We start from the raw sequence: 15,181 nt of genomic DNA, 5'->3' as shown, positions 1-15,181 counted from the left end.
AACAAAACATGTTGCTTGGGTATTACATTGCAAACAAACAGTTTTATTATGTCACCAGATAAAATAGTTTAAATGGGACAAATCTGAATGTTTTTAAGTAGACGTTTTTATTTTCAAGTTTGCCTATACATCAGAAATCATTTATCAAAGTCAGTGACAAAAATATACTGAAAGCTGCACAAGACACCGATTCTATTAGGTAACCTCCTGTCTCAAGTATCCCCAAATATATTGACCCTGGTTCTTATTTACACTAAGGCCTTTGTACACTGCCAAGTGACATAAAGTGGCTTTACTGCAAATGACAATCCAGTCAACTGAGTGCAGTTTTGATCCACCTTTATTGGTCGCTTCCTTCCTTTAAAAAGCTGATTTTTATTGGCCCTGTGGTGACTGCTTAAAAAAGCACCAGTTCTACAGCACAGTAGCCCCCTGCTGAGTCACTGAGAATGGAGGAAATGTTTGGATTTATCTGGCCTTTGACAGAGTCAAGCATAATCATCAGAATGTAGATAGTGCCACTTGGCTGCCCTTTAAAATCCACTTTGTCCACAAGGAAGTGGGGAGGAAGCAAGGGTCATTTTGTGCAAGCTGGGAGGCTTCCACTCCTCAGGAAGGTTGACCTGTTTCTTTGTTTGATTTCTATATTCATCATCTGAACTATTAAAATATATACCCCAATCCGGCAAACAGATCCACCTAGGCAAACCCCTGCCCTGCTTGGAGCCCCTTGGCATCGGGGTTATTCATTTTACAAAATATAGAACGTGAGTCACCATTTTGTTATCCCTTCATTGATGTCAGTGCCATTATACTATCTTAAAAATGTATTAATGCAGTGGTGAATAAGGCCCATAATTTGCTGTAATTCCCAGGAATTTTTATCTGGTTCAGTAGCATTGTTTACTTTGGATAAAATAAATGGATAGTTCTTAGTATTTTGCATAATACTACAGGCAATGTTATGGTTTGTATGTATTAAACAGTCCATTAGTCATTCACTAACATGTGTTTCTACTGTTTTGCTAGGTGGACCAGCAATCCCAGTATATTCAGGGATATAAAATTCTGTACAGGCCTACCACTGCATCCCACGGTGAATCTGAATGGTTAATTTTTGAAGTGAGAACACCAACCAAAAATAGCGTCATCATTCCAGAGCTGAAGAAAGGTGTAAACTATGAAATCAAGGCCCGCCCTTTTTTTAACGAGTTTCAAGGAGCAGATAGCGAAGTGAAATTTGCAAAAACCCTAGAAGAAGGCAAGTATCAGCAAGTCTGTCTTCATCTTTTCTTTTTGAAGGAGTATTTCGGCCGGTTTCTCTATGATACATTCATTATTTGATTTTGTTTGAAGTGCATACTGTATGAGAACACAGCAGTGCACAGCTGAGGAGACTGTCAGTGTGTTGGACTGATCATTATGTGACTTGTTTCATGGCACAGAAGTAAATATTTAAAACTTTGCATGTGAGAGAGGCATGTGCAGAAATCCCCTCCAGCACATAAAAGGGAAATGTGTTTTTTTTTTATCTCCAGTGCAGTGTGTTCTCCTCCCTGCTGAGTTCATGGTCTGGTCACAAGTGACTTGTATCAAATTCAAACACATACTTATCACTATCTAAAGTAAATAGCAGATACCGCAGAAATCATCAAAGTATTGTAGCTGAAGGAAGGAAACCACATTTTTAGGGTGCTTGTATGTCTGGATCCATCACTGGTACAAAATGAAAAGATGATGAGTGAGAGCAACAAATACACTGGACTAAATTATGCATCTTCCTCTGTGCATGTGCTAGAAGGAGGGTAGGGTTCACAAAGCCATTTCCCTCACCATAGCATTTTTACTTGCAAGGTCAAACATAATCAAAATGCCTCAGAGTAGACATTTCAGTGCGTTGGTGGGGCCCAGACCTGCACCATACGTTTTGGCTGCACTAGTTGAACAGATGACCCTCACTGCCTTCCCTCTAGGCCTCTGAAGCAGCCTCAAAAGAGCAGCACCTGAACCCAGAACATCTTAGGATGACTCTAATGGACCAAAAAAAAAAAAAAAAGAATCTTCTCATTGAAAGTACCTACAAATAACAGGAGTTTAAGAAGTACATATTTTTATTTTATTTTATTTTATTTTATTTTATTTTATTTTATTTTACAAAAAAGGGGAAACTAAAGCTGAGGGAAATTAAAGCCAACATTTTTGAAAACATCCACTTTTTGGTGCCTACATTTTGAGTGTCCAACTTGGCACACCAACAGCCTGGTTTTTCTAAAGTGATGAGCACCCAAAGGTCTTTGTTAGGTTAATTTTAGTGCTCAGAAGTTCTGAAAGGAAGGATCTACATGTCTCAGGTTAGGCACCAAAAATTAGTGGAATCTTTTTAATATTTTGATCTCAGTGTTGGGTCAAGGTGACAAAGTGAGTCTGTGGCAGAGCCAGTAATGGAACCCAGGATCCCAACACCTGTTCACATTACTAGACCATATTTTGTCTCTCACGTCCGTTTACCTTGACAGACAGAAACATCCTTAATGGCGAAACAAGAAATTATGATTACATTTGTGTAGTGCAGAATGGGCTGTTTATGTATCAAGCACTAGCAGCTTGTTAAAAAGCATTTGGCAACATTGTATTAGAAATACAACAACAAATTAACCATCTGGTTCTTCCCGCAAACAGCTCCTAGTGCTCCACCTCAAAGTGTTTCAGTGACTAAGAATGACGGGAATGGGACTGCAATTGTGGTTACCTGGCAGCCACCCCCTGAGGATACCCAGAATGGAATGGTCCAAGAATATAAGGTGACATGTAGAGTTCTTATTCACTGCAAAGTATTGACATGCTATTGATGGATAAATTGTTCGTGGATACTTGGCTCCATCTACTGGTAAAAATCAAAAGCATGTGGAATCAAAAAATATTTCTCAGTTTATTTTTTTTTATAGTACCATTTATTTAGGAATTCTATCTAGTCTGTGGCATCTTTACATGTACAAAAGCAATTAAAACTGCCTACTAATTTGAATGGGAAGATGGTAGTGCAAGAAATTAAAGAAAAGGTCAAAATTCATAATTAAAATAAGCAACTTCACGTCTATGCTATAACATGAGAATTACGTACACAAAACACAAAGAAAAATGTGCTAGTTTAAGAACTATTTTGTGATCAAAACAGGGAATTTGAGGAAATAAATGGGTCTAATCATTTGAAAGGCTTCGACATAATTTATTATGTAACATTCTGAGTAAAGTGTACCATTCTATTCATCTGGGATAGTTAAAAACATGGAAAAGCTTTCCATCTAAAGAGAGTTAGTGTAAGATTAAATATATTTATAGCAATTTTTTTTGTTTTTTTACAAATCTATCTTTGCATTCTAGCCTTCATTATACTATATATATTTTTAACCTATTAAAGTTCAGTAGACAGTTTTTATTATTTAAGGCCTCTGTAGCAACATACTGTTTTTATCTTAGAGTAATTTAAATTGTGAATAAATTACATAAAAAAGAAATGAAGCTAAAATTGCCTAAGCAAGGCTGAGATGTTGTAAGTGTCTAGTCATGGATTTCAAGGTTGTTTTATAGCCACTAGTGGCAGGATGGTTTGCTCTAGTCTGTAGCAAATTGGCATTGTTGAGAGAGATTTTTAAATCAGAATGTTTTAGCCTTTTTTTTTAAAGATAAAATACCACAGTGTAGGCATTTATTCCTAAGCATCAAAACTCATTCCATTCATTTCTTTCTTTACACTGTAGAAAAGAAAAAAGAGTGGAGATCACTTAGCTTCATGGTCAATTTAAAATAATAAAATGCCTTTCAGAACCTGATTGACTGGTACAAAATCATTTTGTGGCTTAGTTTCAGATGTAATTGAAAAAAATATTCACAAAGGAAGTTTTATTTAAAGGCAGTTAGACCTTGAACTAAAGAGATGGAATTATTCACCCACCAGAAACTGTATTAAAAGAATGTTAGGGTTGTGAGGACAAAACAATAAAAGAGAGGAAATTCACATTTGAGTGTGGAATATGCTGTACAGTGTCTGCTAGCATCTGGGGACAATAGGTTGCAGTGAGCTATGAGCAGGCATCTCTTAGTGCCTATGCAGCGGTGGGGCTGCCACTGTTTTTTAATGTGGGTCAGTGGATAATTTTCCCTCTGGATCGAAAACAGGCATCATGAAAGCATGCATAATTGTATTTTCTGTTTAAAAAAACAAAAACAACTAGTCAATGTTAGGAACAAATAACCCGGAAAAAAACCCTGAAATTCAAATCCCTTTTTTTTAATACAAAAAGGAATTAATGATTATTCTATCATGTTATTTTCTCAACAAGTGGATTCTCTTTATTTTTTCAAAACAATTAAAACCCAAGCTGGTTGACACCTTGCACACTAAGTTTTAGAATGGAGAAAATTTGAATGTATTAATAGGTTATAATGGAAAGGATGACACAGCTACAGAAGTATGAATAGCACTTTACAAAAAACAATAACGTTCAAATGAGTCTATTCTGTCACATCTCTGGCATAAAGTTACAGGGCTGCTTACAACGCTTTTCATTTTCTTTTTCCGTGATGCATCTGTTCAGGAGTGGCTTCCCTTTTGTTTCCTTAACAAGCATCTTCTATCTGTTCAAACTTCCCTATATAGATTGTATAATGGATCATTATCATATACTGTAGTCACTTCTATGTAAAGATCGTGAGAAATTAAGCAGAAAACAAATTTAAACCATAACTATCTATTGCCCAGCATAGTGTCACTTCCTTCTTGCTCGTTAAATACAGGTTGTTTGTGGGTTGTGGGGGATGTTAAGCTTTATATTCTGTGTGCGTCGTGGCACAAGGGTTTGTGACTGCTCTTGTGAAGGCTGCATAACTGTTCCCTTTCCAAATCCCTGTATTGACTTATTAATAGCTTTCTAAAACATGCAGTCTTATCATTTTTATAAGATCATTCTATAACTTTTCTGCAGGTTTTATGGATCATTGTCTAGAATTTAATGGCACTAATAAAAATGATATCATTTATTTAGTACTCATTTGTAAAAAGTGAGTGCTTATCCTATGCTCTGGACATTCCTTGACCCATTTCACAATTATGTTTATTAAAATTGATTGCTCCATTTACCCCTTATCTTTCCCCAGTAATCATATATAATAATCCAGCAAAATATCTTCCAGTTCTTTATAATTCTCCACAAGAGTCCTCTGAACCCGCTTACATCTAGGGTGAAGAAACATGTCTTGCCACAAATGTGTGCATGCTCACAAAGCCAATGTACTAGGAATATTTGTGAGTTCAAAGCTGAGGGTGGCCCCCTCACAGAAAGTGCTGTGCTAGTTGATTCGATCTCCCTTATGGCTGGGGTTCCAGCTCAGGCAGATCTCAAATGCAGAAGACTGGCACAGGGAGAGTGAAGCAGTCTTTCAGATAACAAGATTTTAGACTATTTATAGGTCAAGACCACAACCTTAAATTGTACCCTGTATTTAATAGGTAGCCAGTGTGGATCCAAAAGTACCGGTATCATGTGTTCCCAGAAGGACCTACCTCATAACAAACAAGCTGTTGAATTCTGCACCGTTTTTGATTTCGAGGTAGATTGAAAGAGTAGCTGCATGTAGAGCTCATTGCAATAGCTTGATCTGGAGGTGACAAAGACAGTTGCAAGTTCAGATTACAAAAGTAACGCAACCTCCTGGAAGTACAGATTGAGAAATAGGTGATCTAGCAGTAGGTGCTACTGGTTTCCTGCTTTTTTAATACCAATTAGGAGTCCATCCAGCCTCCTGAGTTGTGCATCTACTCACAAATGGTGGGCAAGCCCCTTGAATCAGAGGGGGCAACATTATCTCCCATCTCATCCAGTTGTTTTCCCCTAACCAGCCAATATCACCTGAGTCTTCTCCAGATTGAGTCTCAGGCCCCTAGCTTTTACCTGTGCCACATTCTCATTGTGACCTAACTCTTAGTTAAAAATGGCATGTGCCACGTTCTCACTGTGACCTAACTCTTAGTTAAAAATGGGGTGTCACTGCATCATCCCCTGCATCCAATCCCTGTTTGGTTTACTATAATTTTTATTGCTTCCAGCATGAATACCTGTCCTCAGGGAAAAGTATGAATTCATGCAAATACAAATTTCCCCAAACATGTCTCTGAACAAAACCTAGCCTGACCAATTATTCAAGAAAAAGAGAGTTGCAAATATCATCAAATTTAATTCCCTTGTTTTAGTCATACTGAATGATTGAGAGTTCTTTCTCTCTTTTCCATTATCTGTGGAGTGCAACCAATGCTCATTAGTGCATTATTAGTGCTTATGTCTTGGATTGATATGTTAGAGGGTTAGAAGGGAGCTAACAAGTTATCTTATATTGTAAACTCTTTGTGGCAGGAACCATATTTTTGCTCTTTGTTTGTACAGCACCTAGCCTGTGACTGGGATGGCTTGGTGCTACTGCAATACAAATAATAAATAACAGTTATAATCTAGTTTGACTCCCTTTATGAATCAGAAAGGACCATATCATATCATGTAACTATCCTTTTAGCTTTAACTTTTAACACACACATGTGCTATGTACTTCATTTACCTACAGGTTTGGTGCCTGGGCAATGAAAGCAGATACCACATAAACAAGACCGTAGATGGTTCCACCTTTTCTGTACTCATCCCCTCCTTAGTTCCTGGTATTCGATACAGTGTGGAAGTAGCAGCAAGTACTGCGGCAGGACCCGGAGTGAAAAGTGAGCCACAGTTTATCCAATTAGGTAAGCCTTCTGGTAAATTTGCGTATAAATTCAGTGCTGTGTTTATTTTTCCTTTTATGGATCCAGAAATATTTACAAGTCAGGCAGAATGCAGAGTGTTGCTTGAATTTTAACATGAGATTAGTATTTGTGTTTTTGGACATGTATTGGAACTGGATTCTAAAGACAGTGTTGTAACAGCATCTCTCAAAGGTTTGTTGTATAATGGTTGCTGCATTTTTTTTAAACAAAGAGTCACAATTCATTCATTATTGGTTTTGGCTGTTGATTTTTGCGAAGTGGTTGATACTTAAGACTGGTGTAGGAAAAACACAGCAGTTTAAGATGGGCCCGAGCCACCAAGTTTGCTACATTCATATTAGTTCTGGCCTACCAGTATCAGGGCAAGGGATGCAACAGTGATCTTTGCATTCCTTTTTTCCTCATCTGCACCAACCATTCCTCTGACACAGCTTAAGATTGGGGGCCATAGGATATGGATATGTCTGGAAGTGATGTGGGATTACTGCTGGTTTACAGAACAATATTTAAAATGCCTTGCAATATAGTGATTCTGCTCTTTATTAGCATGATGAAATCAAAACATGCTGTCCCATCAGACCAAAATAGAACCTTACCATGTTCCTTTTGACCTTGTGCCCTTCTCTGTCTCCATCATCAAAAGACCTGTCCAGTTATGTGATTTTACAGTTAAAAATAGGTAGTTACTGAGAATGAAAAAAGGACCCTATTCTGAGTGAACAATTGCTGCAATACCAAAAAATTACATTTAGCCATTGAAATTAAGGTAACTTTCAAAAAATTGCTTATAATTTGGGCTTGTGACTCCCATTGATTGTAATAGAAATTGCATAGCAAGAATGCAGAACTTTTTTAAATGACTCATTAATGTAGTACCTATAAGTGCTCATTGGCATGTTCTTTTCTGTGCTCATTTTCCATTCTCAAGAATCAGGGTTTTTGTTTCGCTGCTGATATTTTGAAAACCTTGAAATTTTAAGTGTTATAGATACCAGCTTAATCAAGAGGCCTTGATGTCTGAAACTGCAGGCTTGATATTAACATTTTCCTTAATCCATCTGCTAGTAAATTAATCCTAAATAAACGCCAGTTTTACAAGAACATGATTTATTTAGTTTCCCTTCCTTGCCTTTCCAGTTAGCATATTTGGAAAAGGAACATAGTTGACCATTTGCCTTACCAGGACTGAGCAGGGCCACTAGCCTGCTTCCAGCAATGGCATGTATGGACACTTCACTAGAAGGCAAAGGGCAGTTAGATACCCATGTCCTATTGAAAGTCAATAGGAATCAGGTGCCTCATCTTTGAAAATCTTCTCCTAAGGCTATTGATTAGTGCTTCACAAAATAAGTGGAACTTAGGCTCCTAAGTGCATAAATCATGTTTGAAAATGGGACTTAAGTTCCTAAATCAGTTAGGTGCTTTTGAAAATATTGCCCAAAGTCTCTTTCCTCCAGATCATATTTTCTGATTCACCTGAGATCTACAGTAATCAAAAGTTATCATTTGCTGTTTAGTGGCCTCAGTGGTTCGTGATCTTAGTCCAATCCCTAGTGGACAGATGGTAACGTGACAGTTAATGTCCTTAATGACATTCTCAGCAGAAGCCAGGGATTGAGCATTATGGCATTTTGTAAAGAAATAATTACACTGTATGAGAGTTCTAAAAAACCCTACCATCTCACTCCCCAGAGCTAAAATGTACATTTGAGACACATCCCTGTGCCACACAGCATGGTGGTAGTACATCATCCCAGTGGGAGGTCTCAGAAACTCTGTTCCTGAAGTAAGCACATTGCCTTTGGGGACACTGAAGAAGCGTTGACCCGAGAGTCCCTTGCTGTGACCTTTAATAGTGCACACCAGGTGCCCATCTCTTGACAAGCTGTGCTGGCTGGTGATGAAGGAAGTGGCACAAAGCCTCTTTCTCATTTGCCTCCTTTCAGGGACGTTAGCACTCTTATGAGTACAGGCCTCAAGCAAACTTTGTGCTCCCTAAAAGAAAGGATTTTTCTAGTGCCCTCTTCAGCTCCCTCTCCTCTTTTTGTACCCATAAAGGATCAGATATAATGTGTGGTGAGATCCTCAGTCCCACTACTGCCACTTTACACCAGGTCAAAGGACCAGAACAACGTAAAGGACCTCAACAGCCTTGTAACTAGCTGTTGGAAGGATTCCCTTGGTATAGATGCAGTGTAAGACAGCTGTATGGCTCCCTTCTGAGGACCCCTTTGTAAGCCCTGGAGCAGAAAGCATTTGTGGGGAACACACTGTGGAGATTCTGAGCAGTACTGTGGCCCATAGGGTATCCTGGAGGGGCTGCCATAACTCAAACAGGCCCCTAGGGCTACCTAAATTACCCCAAGGAAACTCTTCACCCAGAGTAGCCTAGGATTGTGAGAGTGGTAAAGTGGCTTAAAACTTCCTTACCTTACCCTGAGTTCTGTGCTTGTGCATCGTAGAGGCTAATCATAGAATCTCATCCTTGGTTCTTGGATGTGCTCCCAGAGAAGAAGTAAAGCAGTGAGGGATAGATAGCACCATTGTTTTCCAGAAGCTGTTCTGAGGATACAAAACTTATCCTTATTGCTGATGCCATCAGTCTAGTACTTTCCAGAAGCAATACATTCATTTAGATAAAGAGGGCATTTTTTTTTCCTTTTTGGGTTTTGGGAAGGGGGGCTGTGTTTGGCGGTGGGTAAGGATGTTGTTCATAGAATGTTTGGCGGGAATTGCTAGTTCCGATATCTATATGCTAGATGAACTGCATTCTTGCAATCACCAATTTGAGAAATCTGTATTTCCTTCTTAGAGCCAGGAAGCTTAAATCTTTTGCTTTGATGTTGATTTCTGAATTAGTATGCTGCTACCTTTATTAAACTGATTACAAATTCCCTGTGTGCATATTATATATACTGTATGATTTGTATATTCATTTAAATTTTGGAATGTCTCTCACAATTAAATCAGCTTTAGATCTTACTCTGAACAAATCTTGATTAAAAATTGAGGGCTAGATTGTGACTAGCTCTAAAACTTCCCCCTTAGGATTTAGTTTGAGTAAGTCCCCACACAGCACACCCCTCCCCTGCACAGATAGGGCTATTCAGATTTTGGAGTGCTCTGAATGCTCTCTCGTGCCAAGAAATGAGTATGTGGACCTTTGGCTGAGCATGTGAGTAAAAGTAAGTTGCAACCATTCAAGGGCTACAGAACATTACCCCAGAGAACTGTTAATCCCTTTGATACTGATCTCCACCATAGCTTCTGTACAACGATGGAGTACCATGGATGGCAGCTTTGAAATGTTGACACTCCATTGGTTTGCTGATGGTTCAATAGAGAATTACCTGGTACATCCTGCAGCATGTTCTGTCCAGTGTACTGTTCACATGAGGCATCTCAGATGCAGTTAATATTACTCATAATAAACATATTAACCTGAGTGAATACATTTTATGCACTTATTTCTTAAGAGGTTTCCGTAAAATAATTATAAATGTTAAGTGTTTTTTTCAACCAGTGGATGTCTCAAGTGTACAAAATACAAGAAACTCTTATTGCACCTTTATTACTCTCATCACTCACATTAAGACATGTGATTTGTGAACTAATTAGGATGCCTTTAGGGATATCATTCTGTCAGCCACTGCAAGTAAGCTGCCCAACACAATATAGTATCTTTTTTAGGCCTGCAGTAGACTTTCAAAGGTGGCCTGCTTTGCCCAACCAAAGCCCCACTGATGTCAGTGAGGCTGCACATGGGCAGTGCACTGCACTTACATGCAGTACACTATAGAGCTCTAGCCTAAAAGTGGCACTTCTCCATTTATGACATTGTATATAACTAGAAAGAAGGCAAAAGAGAATATTCATAAGTTGATTTCTGACCAAAGAATTGTCTTTCTACATTATATATACCCACATTGAGTGGGGGGGGGAGGAAGAGGGAGCAAGTTATTGCAAAGTCAAGCACTCAGAAGTTAGGAAATGCCAGATTTATGGTTGCCCGTGCAACCTTAATTCTCACTTCCCTTTGACCAGCTATCTTGTGCACTGAATGAGGCAGGAGTCCTGTGGAACAGTACCTGATTGTACCATTAAAGACTGTATCTTAATGCATGCACATGGAGGCATTTGCACAGGTCACCGTGATTCTGAGATTTCATAACTCTTGAATTTGCATCCTAAATAACTTTATTTTAACATAGTATTTTTGTATGTAATTTACTTGTCTATTTTGAAAAGGACAAAGAAAGAAACCAATTGTTATGTGCAACTGTAACAACCTCGTATCTTATATCACCAGCATTTAAGCCCTGAACCTTCCACACAGGACTGCAGACTGCTAGTACCTGAACTACAGACCTAACTACATTAACTGTCAGCAGGGAAAGTCTGTTATCTTGGGGCCAGGAAATATGCCAGTTCCAGGGAGTGAGGTAGTCAGCCTTCTCCAGCAGCTCCTAGGTATTCTCAGTACAATGTGTGCTTCGGCAGCTTTGTCAGCATTGTGAATGTGACCTTAGAATGTTCACAGTTCCTTATTATTTTGTATGCTGCCAACATTTACCTGGAGGAACCAGAAACAACAGCAGTGATATGGTGATTTTCAACAGTTTATGTGTCGGCTAAACCTGAATGGATTTTCATGGCACAAAGAAAAGGCATTTTTCTAGCCCAAGGGCTTTCTCCCTTTTCCCCTAATTTCAAAGGCCTGATGCAAACAACAAAGTGATAGAACAAAAAAAAGGCTGCAAGAATCTTTAATAATGGAAAGTGTTAGCAACATAAACAGATGGGTCACTACCAGCTTCCCTTAAAATTAGTGGTTAGCTTAGCTTCTATTATTAAAATAAAGGAATATATAGTCAGATACGTGTGTGTGTACAGTTAAATGACTGAAGCTAAAGAATAAGAGAAAAAGAAAGTGTGTGTGTGTGTGTGTAGAGGTGTAAAATATATATATGAAAAATGAGGCTTTGTGCAGGTGTAGCAGTCCACACATGCATAATGTATTTCAGGCTTGGTGCTTTAAATACAACAATTTATTATGATAATATACAGGTATTTCTAGTGGCTAACAGAATATCACTAAAGGCATGCTAATTAGTTCTCAAGTTACATCTCATAATGTGAGTGATTAGAAAAATAAAGGTTCATGGAGTATTTTGTACATGAGACATGCACTGTGTGAATAATGCACTTAACATTTGTGTGTGTGTATATATATATATATATATACTACCACTATATTTGTTTGTGTTACAGAATCATTTACATTGCTGGCTCCTTATGCACAGCTTAGGGCTTCATAAATTTTATTGATTCTATGCTGTAGTATTCTTTTTTTTTTTTTGGGGGGGGGGGGAAGGGGACCAGGGAGAATAAGGTAACTTTTTCTTTATTGTAAATACTTCATTAGAAGTATGAAAGAGTAATATTTAAATAACAAAGAAATGTTAACATACGCAAAACAATAGGTGAACAGTGTCTCCAATGAAAATTCACTTTTCTGTCGAAGAAAACAATTTCAAATAATATCAGCATTTAAAAAAAAGTAAATGTAGTTGTTTTGAAATTAGAATGATATTGCAGTTTTCAATATCTTAATACAGCCTCAGCTGCTGTGAGACAAAAGATGAGACATAGAGTGGCAATTTTAATTCATTAGTCACAGTACACTTTATACAGTGAAGCCCATCTGGCCACTTGCATGGAACCTCACTTGGCTGTCTCCATAAAATCTGAAGCAACCCAATTTAACCTTGCACAAATAGCCATGAAATCTATAAATCTAGGAGACACAAAGGGTGTATTGGTAAGAAAAGAATAGGTCTGCTTGCTGAACTTTCAGACTATGAGTGCTCTTAGGATCACAGAAGATAAAAGGGCTTGTTATGTGAAATAAAACTTCCAGTCAACAAACAGTCAAAGGTAGTGATTGCTTGTGAAAATAGGTATTGAGCCTGGATGTCGTGTAGAATAAAATCTGAAATTCTGTGGAAGAAAAAGCCAAGGGAAAAAAACTATTAATAATGTAACCATTTCCAATCTATAAAGGTGTCCCTTTCCCAGAGCAATTGTTTTTCTACAATATGGCTTGTTTTCCCTGTAGTCTATAGTGCCACTGTTTCTTTTATATATATTTATACTTTTTTGGGGGGGGGGAACATGGGGTGTCATGATTAAGAGTATTAACCTGTTCACTGGTTAGTGCTGAGAGCATTAATGCTGTTGTGTTTTAAGTGAACTGATTTCCATTTCTTAGTCAGTATGCATTAACAGAATTTGATCAGGCCACTTGAACAAACAACATATTTTTCTCCTAAAAGGACCAATCTCAGGACCAGATTCTACTATCTTACTCACATTCAGTAGTGTTTAATTCTTTGACTATTTACTCTGAAATCAATGGGACTGATCAAAAAGTTAGGTATTACACAGTGTGAGTGATGTAAGGTATTTATACATTGTGAATGAGAGTTTCAGAATCTGGTCCTCAATTCGGGGAGCAATAATACAGATCTCTTAGCTCACAAATTTGCAAAGAGCACCTCTTACTGCTAAAAATCAATGTACCCGGATGATAAAAATCTAGCAAAATGTCTTCTTGCTGAGCAACCTCAAGGCAATTATAGGATATTGGTGAGTAGACCAGTCTGAAATAGTGTTAATATTTACAGACATAATATATGGAAAGAAAAATGAAATTTTAGGTTAAAATAATAAATACCCTGTATATTAAAAATGAAAACTCTTATACATTTAGTAATTAATGAAAACATTTTCAGCTGTCCTTTGTTTCTGTTCTGATTTCTAAATTGAAGTAGTTGATCAAGGGGCCTCTGCTTTTTCCACTACTAGGAAGGCCTATTGATTATTTTTAGTGCATTGTACCTTTTCTTGGCATATTTAATATCCCTTCTTGCATTCTCAAAGCTATAATTTTAAAGACTAGCTTGTCCAGCCATGCTAAGTTGGTAGAATCAAGTTACTTTATTCACTCTCTTCTTTAGCTAGTCTTGAATTTTCAGTCTTCTTGAATTGAGGTCAAAATAAGACTCTGAGAAAAAAACAGACTGTGTAACATGAGATACAAGTCGCCTGTCAGAAACTGCTAAATTTAAAAAACATCTTTTCAGTATCCACCTTCTATAAATGTGTTTTGAATTTGTAATGCTTCTATGATTTTCACTTCTGAGGAACTGTGTGTGTGTTCATGTAGCTTGTTTCTAAGCTTTAGTGGAATTCTGGAAACAGACTTCTCCAACACATTCCTCCTTAGTTTTCTGTGGTGATTTTGTTGTATTTTATTTTTAAATTTAATCTGAAATAATTTGATTTGTGTTATATTGCAGAAATGATGAAAAATTATTGGCCAAAAATTTTAAACCATGGATTTAGTCAGCCTTCTAAATCCATATTTAGTCACCTAAATAAAAGGGGCCTAATTTTCAGAAGCACTAAGCACCCACAATCCTGCTGAAGTTCACAGGAGTTGGGGCAGGGAGCATCTTTTTCTTCTGTGTTTGTAAAGCACCTAACACAATGGACTCCTGGTCCATGCCTAAATCTGCTAGGTGCTACAACAGTACACATAATAAGTAATAATAATAGTCGTGTAGTACCTCTGAAAATCAGGCCAGTTTTATTTGGGTGCCTAAATATGGATTTAAAAGGCCAACTTTAGGTGCCCAGGTTTGAAAATCTGGGCCATAGTATTTTTAAATCACTGTCTACAATTATTATTACTTAGCAATAATAATAGTACATTTGGTTTTTAGAACTGCACATCCAAATTAATCAGAGATTTTTGATTCCTTTTTTTAGATTCCCATGGAAACCCTGTGTCACCAGAAGACCAAGTCAGCTTAGCTCAGCAGATTTCAGATGTTGTAAAACAGCCAGCTTTTATTGCTGGCATTGGTGCAGCCTGTTGGATTATTCTTATGGTCTTCAGCATCTGGTTATACCGCCACCGAAAGAAGCGAAATGGACTCACTAGTACTTATGCTGGTATCAGAAAAGGTGCCGAATTACAGCTCTTGATCTGTTAACTGTTGAATGCATATTTACTCGTCTTTTATAACTTTTTAATTAGAAAGATCTCGATCATCTCAGGCCCACTGAATACTTGGGGTCTGTCCATTGAATAATTAGATGGGCTTTGCATCAGATACCCCCAACAGAGAACACATGAAAATTTTGATAATGTAGTACTTGTGAATTTTCATTAAGAACCTTAATCAAAATACCCAGGCTTGCTTTTCATTTGTGTGTGTGTGTGAATGTAGTGCTGACAGCTGTCTATATGTTTACAGAATAGGGTAGCAGCAGGGCAAGTTTCCTCTTCCTGTGCCACATGGTTGACCT

At 37.7% G+C, this 15,181-nt stretch overlaps 1 protein-coding gene across 5 annotated transcripts in view; it reads left to right on the top strand.

The window, feature by feature from the left end:
* The window catches only part of ROBO1 (roundabout guidance receptor 1), a 1,030,664-nt gene that overhangs the window by 959,412 nt on the left and 56,071 nt on the right, over positions 1 to 15,181 (top strand). For all 5 annotated transcript variants that reach the window (XM_075117735.1, XM_075117733.1, XM_048868853.2 and 2 more), the window contains 4 exons: positions 1,030 to 1,261; positions 2,680 to 2,801; positions 6,613 to 6,784; positions 14,639 to 14,836. In XM_075117735.1, coding sequence (XP_074973836.1) covers positions 1,030 to 1,261; positions 2,680 to 2,801; positions 6,613 to 6,784; positions 14,639 to 14,836 — 724 coding nt within the window. The remainder of the gene's footprint in view (positions 1 to 1,029; positions 1,262 to 2,679; positions 2,802 to 6,612; positions 6,785 to 14,638; positions 14,837 to 15,181) is intronic.

This window comes from Caretta caretta, chromosome 1 (genome assembly GCF_965140235.1).
Source record: "Caretta caretta isolate rCarCar2 chromosome 1, rCarCar1.hap1, whole genome shotgun sequence".
Classification (NCBI taxonomy): domain Eukaryota; kingdom Metazoa; phylum Chordata; order Testudines; family Cheloniidae; genus Caretta; species Caretta caretta.
This window is presented reverse-complemented; position numbering and strand designations above follow the sequence as displayed.